The sequence below is a fragment of the Cucurbita pepo genome, chromosome 2 (genome assembly GCF_057944985.1).
Source record: "Cucurbita pepo subsp. pepo isolate OVF chromosome 2, ASM5794498v1, whole genome shotgun sequence".
Classification (NCBI taxonomy): Eukaryota; Viridiplantae; Streptophyta; class Magnoliopsida; order Cucurbitales; family Cucurbitaceae; genus Cucurbita; species Cucurbita pepo.
The window spans coordinates 2,236,056-2,250,213 of NC_141799.1; the positions used below are offsets into that span (position 1 = coordinate 2,236,056).

Here is a 14,158-nt window from a genome sequence, read left to right on the forward strand (position 1 = left end):
TTTATTCTAACTGTTAGTCGCATGATGCCAAATTCTACCCAAATATCCTAGTGAAGCGACTTTTGAGTATTTGATGATAGAAATGGAGCTTGTTTTTGAAGGCAACAATCAACAAGTTGCATGATAAACTTGGCCAGATATTTGTTAATGTTCTTACTGAAGGATGAAGCTAAATTTGAACAGGATTTCAAGGCCTGAAATAAGCTGAGATGACAACACAAAAAGCTAGAAGATGGATGTATAGTGTCGCAGTTTGATCCAATCGACAAGGAAATGACTTCTGGAAACTCGTTGAGGAAGATACAGATGCATGGAGAGGAGGCCCACATGGTGATGGTCATTATTTATGAGTGGGGGCAAAGCCACATTACATTCATCCAGGTACTGTCCTCTCCCATTTGCCAATTTCTTTCATCCTCATGCTTCTACGGTCACAAAAGGAATCAGAGTCAGATAGTGAACGGTGAACGGTGTACCAGCGAAGACGCTGGGCCTCAAAGGGATGGATTGTGAGATCCCATATTGGTTGGAGAGAGGAACGAAACATTTCTTATAAATGTGTGGAAACCTCTCTTGGGAAAGCCCAAAGAGGACAATATCTGCTATCGGTTGGGGCTGTTACAAATAGATTAGTTCAATCAAAATCTCCATTTTGCCTATTCCTTGATCTTCGTTTTGAGATGATCAGCTTCCTTTGATCCCATCTAAAGGTTCTAGAAAGTTACGATAATGGTCATCAGATTCTAGCTTCAGATTTCGATTTAACTCATTCCTAGGAGCTTTCTAGGGTTAACTAAAATATTCATTTTTCAATAAAATTTTAGCTTTGTCGATCACCAAGTTGATTAAAGCGTAAACAATGGTTGAATTTACATGTATACAAATTGGATTATTAGGATTTTGAATAGTTAATACGGAAAAATTGAACTAGTTGATTTTCCATAACCAAGTGGAAATCGCTCCAAAATCTCTCAAACTTTCAAAACTTCCTCGAAATCCACTCATGTTCATCCTTGTCCCTCCACCTTCGTCTCTTAACCTTCTTTAGCTACAGATCGATAAATTCTTAAACTAAATCTTACATTTTATTTTCCCTTGGATATATAAACCAATCCGAGTGTGCAAAACACTTTCCTACAAAATTGTAGAAATAGTCCTTCCATTTTCCTATTTACTACATCATTGAAATATACGTCTTTTATACGAAGTACATAAAGTTATCAAGTTAAGATTCGGTGAGACATTAATAAGATAACTACCAAATTTGTAAGTTAGGTTAAAGGTCAATGGAAGGGTTAAAGCTTGGTATTGAAGGGCCTTATTATTGGACATTATTTTCCTCAAAGATGGTGGTAAAAGATTATTGTGTTTTGAGAACTTTGTAGAGAACCTTTCCCTCTCAATACATTAGGTAATAAAATCATGCTTAAGTGGACCATCTCCCTTCCACAAAAAGAATGAATATTATGAAATGGCCACGCTTTAAAATGATGGCAAGGCATGATATTTTGGGTAAAAAAGTAGGCCATATTTGACCATAGTTTTTACTTTTCTATTTATTTTATTAATGTTATTATTTTAATTTTGGGCAACAGGCAAAGCCAACTTGAAAATTAATTATATGGTTTAAATTGCGTAGAAATGTTTAAATCTACTTATTTCGTTTTGAATAATACATTTTAAATTAGGTTTAGACATAGTAACCTACATCTTTTATTATTATTATTATTATTTTTAAATATTAAGGAGATAGTGGTATAAATTACAATTTCATTTTGTATTTTATTTATTTATTTATTTATTTATTTTTTGGATAATGATATTGCAAATTGAACAATTTATGGTTGTTCTTATAATTTTCCTACAAGAATTAATAATTTTGAGGACGAAAGGAAAAAAAAAAAAAAAAAAAAGAAATTATCTGGACCACAGGGAAGGGGTAGTGGGCCCAATACTGCGATAGCTCACTAAACGGGCCGCTGAGGGCCCATTAAAGAGGGCATCAAAATGACGCTTATGCCCCCAGAGCTGGCAACATTATTTTTCATTTCGTACACATCTTTTAATTTCTTTTCAATAATTCCTGCCACTGACACCGTAGTGAAATCGCGTAATAAAATGATGGGTTGAGACTTAAGAATGATCCTCAACCGTAGATCATAGGCCGTACAGAGCACTCCGATCCGACGGCTGATATCGCAGAAACCGCCATTTCTTTGTTCTTGCTGCTGCTGAACGTCACCATTTTAGTCTTCAGTTGAGCTTCTAAGAAAAGAATCTCTCTGTATCTGTATATTTAACACACTCAAGATCTCCTCATCTTTTCCATCTTTTCCGTATTTGATCATCTTCCCATTCTTTCTTTCTTTCACCGCCATTCTTGCTCGAAAGTGAAGGTGAAGAAAGCGTCTTCAGAAAGTTCATCTTCATCACTCGGTCTTTTGTCCATAATTTTTCCAGAAGAAGGTGGAGACGTGGTAGATTTGAAGTTCGGTGCTGCGATTCTAGCAGGTTCAGTTTCTAAAAGCTTTCCGACTTTTATGAAGTTTTTTGGTGTCTTTTTGATGAGTTCTGTTTTCTCTTTGTTTTCTTGAAGTAGCCAACTATAAATGATCCAAATGTTTTTTTTTTTTTGGCGTCTATATCAATTATGGCAATTTCCTTTTGTTTGGTTTGTTCATTAGACCTTTTCCACTCTTCCGTTTTGGTTGATTGAGATACATTGTAGCCCGATTGCCTTTAGAACAGGAACATTTTCTAGGTAGGAATCGAGCAACAGTTCGGTCCGGGAAAATCCATTGAGATCCACAATCCATGAGGATGGATTATAACTTACGTCCTTCAGATTCTTCTGCTCTGTTCTTTTAATGGCCTTTTCTTTAGAAATATTACTTGAAGAACAGGTATTCGGTTCCTATTGTGCACTTCTGTTTGAGGGCATTTCCATAGTTTTGTGTCTTGGATATTCAAGTGGCGGTCCCTTTCTAGTTGTCCTAAATGAATTTGGGATTTCTTCCAATGATTTGTAGTATTTTGATTGGGTTTCTTCTTTCGAGTATTATCCAATATCCATTTTGTATTGTCATATACAATGCTTTGGATAAGTTAGCTGATTATTCTTTCGTACTCAATACTTCCAAATGCCTGCAGTTCTAGATTGTGACAGAAGTACAGTTGGACCTATTAAAATGTTGGTTTTCCCAGGTTCAATTAATCATGATCATATATGGATTTAGCCTTGTTTTGGACCTTACTACTTTATCCTGTGCATCTTGTTCATGTTTGTTTAACATCAAAAAAGTTCAACTCACAATCATGATAATGTCGCTCTAGATCGAGTCGATATGATTGAAGGGGAAAAAAGAGGATAAAAGGACGACAAAGAAAAGCTTCTTTCAAACTGCATGACACAGTGATACATCAGGTAATCACTACTTTCTTCCCATCGAGTCAGAGAGTATGAACCTGATTGAACGGAAGGGTTCTGATATGTGAATGTCTTAATGGGTGCAGATCAGGTTAAGTGAAAAAGTAAAAGCGCTTCCTGCATTCAAGGATATAACTTAGCAAAATTTCAAGTTGAGATAATCAGTTGTTTGGTTTTGTGCTGAAGAGATTAGAGGTAATCTTCATATTCTCCTCAAAATTTTGGGAGTAATTTGTGGTTTTCATGGGTTGCTCCTCATTTATCTCTCTACATTTGGTAGTCTTACCGCACTCTGTTTTTATTAGTCTCTGTATTATGATATCCAAATTTTCTTGTTTTGTTCTTTCTTTCTTATCCTTTTCCCTTTTTGCTTAGTTTAATTGTTACACTGATATCTTATATGTTCCTTAATTGGTGCAGATTCTAGCTTTGTAGACTGCAAATAGTTTCTGATGGATGAGTATTCCAGTAAAAGAGTTCATATGGGAATTGTTTCTAGGAAGGGACCTGGTGTAGTTTTGAGGGATAACGTGAAGAACAGGGATCAAAGTAATCGATATGGCAACCGACTTGGCTGCACTGGTAGGATATGCACCACTAGTGGTGTACAAGTTGGCTGTTCAAATCAAACCAGCTCAAAAAGGCCATTCCGCAGCTCAAGCGGTAAAGAAGTTGTTGGAAGTTCCTCAAAGAGTTCCTCTGCAATCAGAAATCTCAGGAAATCCTTTCCAGAGCCTTTTGCAAAGCTATCATCTAAGCTTGAAACAGATTCTTCTGAAAATGATAGCATTCAAGATGACTTGGAAGAACTGGAGTTTATCTCACCTCCTGTATTGTTCCATACAGGGCTTCAAGTAAAATCTGAAAGTTCGTTGCCTGCTGATACTTTGTTGATGGAAAGGGGAAGTTGCAGTACAGACGCTAACACTGAATCTAAGAGAAACTCTGTTCAAAGATTTGAAGTGGACAATCAAGATTCTCATGCATCCATGCAACCTAGAAGTCTTTGCCAGACATCAAATGGTGGTAACAGTAGGTACAGTTCAAGAAGCCTCCCTTGTGATTCAGTATCTGAAATAATTCCATCAGATGGTTCTTTGCTGGAGAGAAACCTTGTGAGAAGGAAGAATGTAACAAAGAAGATGATATATGATGGTGAGAATAGTTCCCATTCTCGTGGAAAGAAGGTGGGTGGAACTTCCCGGGGGCAGAATTGTGTTTCCCGGCACGGCATCTTTATTTCTGATCAACGACCAGGTCGAAACGTATTTCACAGACAAAATGTTCTTTCATCATATGGGACTCGAAGTTTGACAAGTGTATGTAGTGGGGCAAGGCATTCATATCAAAGCAATAGTGATAATCTGTCATCGCAGGATTCACTAGCGATGAATTCTTGGATGCCTCAATCTAATATCTCCAGCTCCTCAAATGCTTTTAGTTCACTTCAGTCATCTTCAGAATCACACTCCAGGCACCGCATGACTTATCCCGAACCAGAGGACTATAGTCAAAGTATACATGACATTGGACGAGCCACCCCTACAGAAGCTGATATTTCCAGCACTTTGACAAATTTGAACAGTTTTAGATGCCACAATGGAATTGCAGAGGTAATAGTCTTCTTAAATCTCATTTTATGGCCCTGGGAAAGAGTTGTCGCTTAGTTATTATACAATTTTCAGGTACTATTGGCGTTGGAGAGGATTGAACAGGAGGAAGAGCTCACTTACGAGGTGTGCAGTCTTTTGTTTTCTCTTGGTTTTTTTATTTCATTAAAGAATGAGCTGCTGACTGCTATCTTGATTTTTGTCTTGCAGCAAGCCATTCTTCTGGAGACGAGTATGTTTCTCAATAGCCTAAACATCAATGATCAGCATAGAGACATGAGACTCGACATTGATAACATGACATATGAGGTAAGCACTTCTTGAAAGAAAAAGTGTAACAGCCCAAGCCTAACAGATATTGTCATCCTTAGGCTTTCCCTTCTGGGTTTCCTCTCAAGGTTTTAAAACGTGTCTGCCAGGGAGAGGTGTCCATACCTGTATAAGAAATGTTTTGTTCTCCTCTCCAATCAATGGGATCTCACAAAAAAAATAAGAAGTTGTAGTACTTGGCAATATCTTGTTATTGTTCTAAGTTACCTAGTGGACTGTCTGATTTATTTTATGCTAAGAGCTGCAGCACTTTATCACTTAACAGTTTTGATGATTACTCGGTACTAACTTCTCTTCTCTATTCTGCTTTTAAATAGGAACTTTTAGATTTAGAAGAGAGAATGGGGACTGTGAGCACAGCACTATCTGAAGAAGCCCTGACAGAATGCCTTGATACAAGCATTTATCAGTCTAAACCAGGAGGAAGAGCAGCCACGGGCTCTATCGAGGAGTTGAGCGACATCAAATGTTGTATTTGTCAGGTTCCCTTTCCTATCCTTCCTTTACTACTATGATCTTGATTGATTTACGACAGAACGACAGATTTAGTGTCTAGTATGAAAGAGAGCAAATGTAAAAGTGACTTAAAAACCCTCTTTGAGAATAACATGAGTAGCCAATGCATACCCGGTCGAAGAAAGGCCTAAGAAATTCAAATTATAGCTCTCTGTTGCCTATTTCCTTTGTGATCTTTGCCTGGACAATCACCTTGTTCTTGAGGTCATTGAGTTTCACTTATATTGTAATCTAACGAGATTATTAATCACGTAACATACCAAGAAAGTCATCTCTTCCAACTTTTTGCAGGACGATACCTCTAACAGAACTAGGATAAATTTCTTGGTTTGCCAATTATAGCTTTAAATATTTTGTCAAAAACTCTTTGCAGGAAGAATATTTGATAGGAGATGAAGTTGGGAGACTGCAATGTGAGCATAAGTATCACGTAGCTTGTATTCAACAATGGTTGAGGTTGAAGAACTGGTGTCCTATTTGTAAAGCATCAGCAGCCAGCCAGCTGCTTCACCCTTTCAAATGACATAAGATAACTGCAGACGGATAGTGTGCCCACTTTCTTCAAATTTACAACTCTCTCTGTCTGCAACTTCATGTTTGTTTGTACAGAATAGATTTGTTTCATCCCAATTGACCAACAAACTCAAGCAGTTTTATCTGAACTCTCAATTGAATTGTGCATCAAAATTGTCCATAAGTTGATGCTTTTGATAAAAGGGTCTCTTAAGTTGATGCTCGACTTGTTTCAATGGCGTTTGATAATAGGTCTCCGTGCTTGTATTATTCATTTAAATTAGTTCGATAAATTAGTTCGAAATCATTTAAAGATCACTCCAATTTGAATACAATAAAAAGGGACAAACTTCAGGGTTATATATCATAGCAAAGAAGAGCACATATGGGAATCAACGATCAGACATTAGCTTAAGACTGCGTTGAGTTCAACACTTCCCTTTCGGAGTATAAGAGACTGCATGTAAGGTCTTTATAGACAAGAGTGAAGCCATCCGAACAAGTTCATTACCAAGGCTCCTGTCAATTCAATCCAATCCATTTTACTCTCCCTAATTGGCTTAGCCACAATTTGAAAAATGAATAAAACGACAAACAAGAATACGGGGACTTCAATATAGCTTGACTAGTTAAAGTATAAATCCGAACACCTCAATGTTCCAGCTATTTACAAAATGTGAGAAGGTAGTTCAATAATCACATCCGCTTCCGAAATAAATCGAAAAATTTCTCGAAAATCTTACTAGATCCATTAATTCTTTTTTTTCTGATAGATGGTCAGAACTTCGAATAATCTTATTGAGAGGTTCGCTAGAGATCAAATGTTTCTTTTGTCCCTTTCAAACGATCATTTGAGACAATCTTAAAAAGAGCGATTTCTACGTCATTTGAATATCTCATCAAAGCATCAAAGTCTATGTCTACAGAGTGGATACGAGTCAATCAAAACATTAGATTTGCTTACAGTAATTTCTTTTCCTTCCTTTGAGCTATTGAAATGCTTCCTTCATCCCACAAACAATGCAAGACAAATTAACATCAAAATTGACTTACATGATGCAGAAAGCATAGACATAGCTGAGTGAGTGAAATGAAACCCGAATTTGCTGCACAGAGCAACATGATCATCCTGAACACCAAAAGCCAACACTACATATAAATGGGAATCAAGAAACAAGATGAAACAAAAACTAGGATAGCATAGCTGGACAATATCAAAATTTTCAAAGAATTCTGATTACCTTAAAAATAAGCATGCCACTGTAAGTATGTACAGCAAGGAACAAAGACTGCAGTTCTCTGAGCCTAGAGAAAACAAGTTTTCAACGGATTATACCTGATCTAGGATTGTGAGATCCCACATCGGTTGGGAAGGAGAACGAGGTATTCTTTACAAGGGTGTGAAACCTCTCCCTAACAGATGCGTTTTAAAAACCTTGAGGAGAAGCCCGAAAGGGAAATTCCAAAGAGGATAATATCTGCTAGCGGTGGGCTTGGGTTGTTACAAGGTTCATTTGACAGGGTAATAGAAATTAGATCTAAGAACATATAATTTAAACGAGAGAATCATCTCCTCAAAAGTCTTTTCTTCCTCAATCAGAAGTCTTTTCTTGTATCTTAATCGACATAATAAAAGTAACGTATTTTTGAAAGTATTGACAGAAATATAATACTTCTCAATTGATAACAAAGTCAATCATCTCTGAGCAGACATATTATCTTAATTTTCAACTATCCCTAGTGAATAGCTTGTGCCATTAACATGATATAAGTAAAGAAGGAAAGATACCGTGTCGATGAGATATGAACTTCGCCACTTCGTCTTGATTGCTTCATTGATTCCTTCCCTTGTGCATTACAAACTCTGAAGTTCTTTTTTCCAATGAGACAGACTCAAGAAGTTTATAGTACTCAGCAATAGTTACTTCAAAATAATATGAACACACGTTCAGCTAAAAATTGAAGAATATACATTACTGACAAGCAAGCACAAGCAATGTCAGAAGAAAATTGTGAGGCAACCTCTCAGAAGAACACTAATCAATTATGATCAGCCAAAGCACTTGCGATAAAACAACAGACAACCACAAAATCAGGTGGAGCTAATTTCTATTTCTCAGAAGAACAGGTACTTTTCGAGTTAAAATGGTCCTGTACTTTTGTCTACTTCAAAGTTCAATCATGACGTTACCTTTTAATGAGAATTGTCCTCATCCAATTCGTCGTGGCATTTGTAGAACGTTGATTTGTTCGGTAGTAAGCTGGATATCCAGTTGCAGAGACCTCGAAATCAGGCTGTGCTGCTCCTGAGACTTGAACTTCTCCCACATATACATTCACATTTATCTAAAGGGGCAGATCGATTTAGAATATAGCTAGTTTAAGTTAGAAGACAAAACATGATTATATATTGAATAATCATACAGTTGAAGATGAGACCAATCTACAGAACGCATTGAAATGGATGTTAATTTGTTATTGATATTGAAATCCCAATAAATTCTCAGATTCTAAAATACATACAGCACCTGAAGCTCTCACCCAGGTGTTCCATCTTTCACCAAACTAATTGACAGTATCCCTGCAAAACTTTTCTGATTCTCTCAAAAATAAGTTACATGAAAAGGCTAAGTTACAAGGTAGTGGCAAATGGGGCTAACATGAATGCTAAAAATGCAACAGAACAACCTTTTTTATGGGCATTCTGGCTGAAAGCTTCCCCTTTTCTAGTCGAGTTAATTCAACTTCCTAAATGGAGCAGGCAATGGGCAAGGAACTCATGTGCAGTCGGAGGTTCCCCCGGTTGTTACAATATTTTAGCATGGAATCTTGGAGCCTGAACCCAATGGGAGTGTGATCAAGTATACCCCAGCAAGAAGGGCTGAACAGGAAGACATCCCAGGTAAAATTTAAAGTCCTTTGGACTTGAACAAGACCAGCCAAAAGGATGGCTGAGGATAAATAAAGCCTTTGCAATTGATTATTCCTCAAAGGCACGCATAGAAATTTTCTCCAACATCAAAGGCCAATCTTCCCCAAGCTGCTTTGGATTGATCTCCATAGCAACTTTGAAATCGAGCAATGACGCTGAGCATTCTAAACTCTTTTCCTGCAAAACTTCAGACCGCCCGTTGCTATTCTGTACGTGTTGGTGGTTACTGGGCCGCATACCATTTATAACCTTCCCTTGATTCTGTTGCTTCTGGATAGGGTGCCCTGTATGTTCAATTGTAGACCTTGATCTCACCAACTCAAGGCAAGACTTGATCAATTGCTTCAGGTACACATCCAGGGTGTTATTCAAGATGTTGGGACATTCTATAGAAACACCTTCAAGCCCTTGAGCAGTTGCAATTTGCTCCATTCGTTTTCTCACCGTCTCTGAATCAGACAATCCAATACTGTCGTAACAACTCAGAAAATCACGACTACTGCCACTGCTACCAACTGGCAAAGCCTTGCGTGCCCCACCTACACTAGCTGAGCAAAAGGGAATACCAAGAGGTGGAAGTAGAGGACCTCTGAGGATGCTTAAGGGATCTGACTGTTCCACCTCGTCTCTATCTTCAAGAACAGCTGCTTCTGTTGGATGTATTCTTGGTTTTTCTGATGGCCGCAGAACTGCTCCGTCTATGTCATTCTCAGGTAGCTCAGCTACTGCTTCAAGATGCTGTACCGGTCTCTGATAGTCACACATGTTTACATTACCATTCTCTGTAATAACTTTGCTGCTGCTATCTTCAGTACCAGATGATTGATACGAAAGACATGTGATTTTTCCATTCGGACCAAGCGGACTCGGCCTATCCCTAAACTTTCCACGTAAGACAGATCTCCCTTTCCGTGGGGATACCGGAAGAACTCCATTTGGCCAAATTGGCATAGCCTGATTCTGATTCGGAAAAGTAGATCCATTATGTTCAGGGCCATCTTCCCTGCAAGGTGAGTTGTTTGAAGCTTGTAGCATAGACTGTGCATGTCCTGACCCATTTATTGGTGGTGGGGTCTTGGCTACACATGCATTCTTCAAAATTGACCTTATCAATTTATTGTGGAGCTGAATATTCTCCCTTCCAAGCACACGGACGCACATCTTATCAAACTCAAACTTGCTCAGTTTCTGACCCAAAAATCTGCTCAAGTAGAAGAAGTACCGCTTTGACTTGTCATTTCCAAGTTTCTTAACTATCTGAGCTTTCAAGTCGCCTATATCAATTCTGGAGCTGTGCTGAGGTTGCATTTCTCCAGAGGGCGGTTCATACACTGTAAACTGTAGCAGCTCCAAACCCCAGTCACTCAAATTGAAGCTGAATTGCGGTACTGTACCAATACAAACCCCCCCCAGAATTTATACTTCCACGTCATTCAGAACAAATCAAGTCTCAGAGGCCACACCATTTGAGTGGGGAGGGGGTAGGGGAGGAACAGTACGTGCACGAAGCATAAAGGGTAGGTTTTTTTTATAGCAGCCTGAAATCATAATTCCAGCAATGACTGAGCAACATTAAATTCGAAAGGAAGAATTCGGCATCAAGAACAGAGCCAAGAAGCATTAGAATGCAAACTCAGATCTATATTCCCCAAACCAAAACCCTAGAGATCAAAGCAACTAAAATCACTAAACCCCTCAAAGAAACAAGAGAAAAATCAAGGCGAAAAAGGTGTATTGATCATCGTACGAAATCAAAGCCCTAAGTCCGAATTGGAAAAGGAAAAAAAAAGTAGAAGCGGAGCCGGAAAAAACGAAAAAACCACATACCTGGAAGAAGAACGGAAGTGACGCGAATTGCAGCAGAGCAGGAAAGAACAAAAGAAACCCTGGTTCGTTGAGCGCAATTGGGAAGTTGGAAGTAGAATGAAGGAGATCAGTGAAGTGGATGAGGAAAAGGGAGATCAGTAGAGAAGGAAGAAGAAGAAGAATAAGAAGAAGAAGAAGAAGAAGAAGAAGAAGAAGAAGAAGAAGCAAGAAAGGGGAGAAACATGGAAGAAGAATCAGAAAGGGAAAGGGGTTTAGAAGGGAAGGAGATATGTATGTATGTATGTATGCATGTATGTTATGTATGCATGTATGTTATGTATGTATGTTATGTATGCATGTATGTTATGTATGTATGTTATGTATGGAAGCTCTGACCTGAACCAAAGCTTCGAAGAATTGCAGCGAACCAAACTTCAGTGACTCCGTCTTTCCTTTTCAAATTTCCTTGACAATTCATTTTTCTTTTAAACTATTTTATAATTTTATCATTAAAAAAAATCCATAAATTTTAAAAATTTTAAAAATTCAATAATATCTTTAAACTTAATAAAAAAAAAAAAAAATCATTAATATTTTATTTAAAAAATGAGTTTAATTAATAACTTTTTCAAAAAGTTTACCAAATAACATTAAAATATTAATAAATAATCTATAAAGTGTCGATAGATAATTTTATCTATATTATATATATGTATATATTTATATAAAGATAAAGGATGTCAGTACTATTTTTAAATTTTATAGATATTTATTAAATATAATATTAATTTTTTTAATTAAAGAATATTAATGCTTTTATTAATTCAATCTTTTAAAAAAATATTTGAGTAATATTTATAAATAAATAATTTAATTTCTTATTTTTAAAATTTGTAATAAACTTAAATCTCTATTATAGAAAAATAACATGTTATTGAAATTATAAACTAAACTGTTAATTTTTAGGTGTTTAGATATTGAAATTTTATTTTATAGTTATTTTTTCCTTATTTATCCTCTAATTTTTCTCAAAAATAAATTATTGACTTGCCATATATTTCTTATTTCTTACCCGATCATGTTACTCATTTGAATGGGATAATTTTAACATATTTTGAGATTATCCAACATAAGATTTTTTTATGTCTAACTGCGACACCCGAATAAAAGAGAAGTACATGAATGAATCGATATCTCGAGTATAAAATAGTTAAGAAATGCTTAATAAAATTGAAAGTGCATGTGAGTGGAGACAAAACGTGCTCATGAGCATGGATTGTTACACTATCACACATATCTTTAAAATTGTGGTGATTGAGCTACCGAAAATAAATATAAATATTTTATTTGAGTTAAAATTACACTTAAAATTTTATTTATAAATTCAAATTTAAAAAACTTTTTATCCCTTGATATATTTATAAATCCACTTTCAATCACATAAAATTACTCAATAAATTTTACTAAATTCATTTTAAATTATTATTATTATTATTATTATTTTCTTTTAAGAGTGGTTATAGAAAAATTATAGAAAGTAGGTATTTTTTAATAAACATGATTTGCACGTGATTGTGGTTTAAAATGTTGAAAGCCCTGAGAGTCTCCACCCACCAGGCCCAAGTTGAAATAGTCATTCAAATTGGGCCCATGGGTCGCACAGTAATTATAGGATAATTGGGCCTCAAGTCATCAAACCTCCAAAGTTTGGGCTGAAATTTTAGCCCATTTTGTCACTCAACTTAGGCCCAAAATAAGGCCCATTAAGTTGATTTCATAATCATTTTCTCTAGATATAAATTAAACTTTTCTTTTCGGCTTATGTGTCTGTTAGGGTGAGGTTTCCACACCCTTATAAAAAAAATGCTTCGTTCCCCTCTTCAACCAATGTGGAACCACACACTATTGACATTATAGTTTTCTTATTTATCCAAGCTCAAGTGTTTATTAGGGTGGATTAGAGATAAACTTAGAACCCATTTTACTCGAACAGTACGAAACCCGAAGGAATGGGATGCAAGTGCATATGAGTAGCAACCCAGCTAAATTTTTTTAATATTGACTTTTAGTACTCTTCATTTTATTAGACTGCACGTACTTGTAGTAGACTGTACAACAACCATCATCAGATAAAAATTCAAACTTTGCAAATGATTAATCTTTAGGCAGTTAATCATACTTCACTAACTTTATTAAATTAATAAGATAAGATAAGATAATGATTTAATATAAATAACGTGACGTACATAAAACCTACCTTAAGAATAAAACAATGTAGCGTAGTGGAATATGGATGTAATTATAATTATTAATATAGTGGAATGAGTCCTTTTGTATTTGTCCTATATAACTAAAGGCTTGTTTTGAAAATGGCCCATCAATTCTTTTCATTTACTTAATTACTTGTTTTTTTGAACTATTTACCTTTAGAGCTGTCCCATCCTAAGTGATTAACTCAACTTTTTAAAAATTAATTAAAAAAAAAAAAAAGATGCTTTTTACTCACATGCAATGCACAAACAAATGATTTTGGAGATCTTTTTTTACCCAATTTGATCATAATTACCATATTTCTTCCCTTCAATTTTGAGATAAAAGGGGTAAATTTAATTAACTTTGAGGGGTAAAAAAAAAAAAAAAAAAAAAAATTAAAACTTTCATTATCAACCCAGATGAGAAATCACGGTACAGAAAAGAAACAAGAACACTTGACTCACATTCGAATCACTCTACGAGTAAAATCGACCATGTTAAACTTGAATGATTCTAAATATGCAATCTAAAACTTAACCATTACATTTTCTTTAAAGTTTATACGGCATGATTGATGTCTTGGTTCATATCATTATTTGTTCAGTTAATTTATTTTTAAAAGGGTTTTTGGTTTTTTAAAAATTAAAATTTTTGCCAACACAATTTAAACAACGGATGACAGCTCAAAATTTAATTTATGTATTAAAAAAATAAAATAAAAAAAGAAAAAGAAAAAGGGGTCAAAAAGCAAGAGAAGTAGCCAAAGGGGGA

At 35.8% G+C, this 14,158-nt stretch overlaps 2 protein-coding genes and 1 long non-coding RNA gene across 5 annotated transcripts; 1 reads left to right on the plus strand and 2 right to left on the minus strand.

The window, feature by feature from the left end:
• The first annotated feature begins 1,864 nt into the window (after positions 1-1,864).
• LOC111788150 (uncharacterized) lies at positions 1,865-6,615 on the plus strand. 2 transcript variants are annotated; one of them, XM_023668381.2, is made up of 8 exons: positions 1,869-2,511; positions 3,334-3,424; positions 3,514-3,622; positions 3,848-5,040; positions 5,113-5,163; positions 5,248-5,346; positions 5,685-5,849; positions 6,257-6,615. In XM_023668381.2, exons 4-8 carry the CDS (start codon positions 3,880-3,882, stop codon positions 6,404-6,406), a joined length of 1,626 nt encoding a protein of 541 aa, XP_023524149.2. In that variant the 5' UTR covers positions 1,869-2,511; positions 3,334-3,424; positions 3,514-3,622; positions 3,848-3,879; the 3' UTR covers positions 6,407-6,615. The 2 variants fall into 2 exon arrangements, with proteins under 2 accessions (XP_023524152.2, XP_023524149.2); XM_023668384.2 differs by lacking the exons at positions 3,334-3,424; positions 3,514-3,622 and having other exon boundaries at positions 1,865-2,511.
• Positions 6,616-6,700: 85 nt separating this feature from the next.
• Positions 6,701-9,052, minus strand: LOC111788192 (uncharacterized). The gene is made up of 6 exons (XR_015419952.1): positions 8,925-9,052; positions 8,588-8,742; positions 8,186-8,260; positions 7,638-7,701; positions 7,450-7,525; positions 6,701-6,915 (listed from the first exon to the last, which is right to left on the minus strand). It is a non-coding gene; the product is annotated as an uncharacterized LOC111788192 (long non-coding RNA).
• On the minus strand, positions 8,852-11,406 carry LOC147793368 (uncharacterized). Of its 2 annotated transcripts, XR_015419951.1 has the most exons (3): positions 11,156-11,406; positions 9,085-10,866; positions 8,852-8,977 (listed from the first exon to the last, which is right to left on the minus strand). XR_015419951.1 is itself a non-coding variant. In XM_023668453.2 (2 exons), exon 2 carries the CDS (start codon positions 10,634-10,636, stop codon positions 9,377-9,379), a length of 1,260 nt encoding a protein of 419 aa, XP_023524221.1. In that variant the 5' UTR covers positions 10,637-10,866; positions 11,156-11,406; the 3' UTR covers positions 8,852-9,376. The 2 variants fall into 2 exon arrangements, 1 of the variants encoding a protein (XP_023524221.1); XM_023668453.2 differs by having other exon boundaries at positions 8,852-10,866.
• Positions 11,407-14,158: the final 2,752 nt, after the last annotated feature.

Coding starts and splice junctions, on each gene's coding strand:
- LOC111788150 (XM_023668384.2), top strand. CDS start 3,880: ATGGATGAGTATTCCAGTAAAAGAGTTCATATGGGAATTGTTTCTAGG. Junction 5,164..5,247: donor AGGAAGAGCTCACTTACGAG/GTGTGCAGTCTT, acceptor TTTGTCTTGCAG/CAAGCCATTCTTCTGGAGAC. Junction 5,850..6,256: donor TCAAATGTTGTATTTGTCAG/GTTCCCTTTCCT, acceptor AACTCTTTGCAG/GAAGAATATTTGATAGGAGA.
- LOC147793368 (XM_023668453.2), bottom strand. CDS start 10,636: ATGCAACCTCAGCACAGCTCCAGAATTGATATAGGCGACTTGAAAGCT.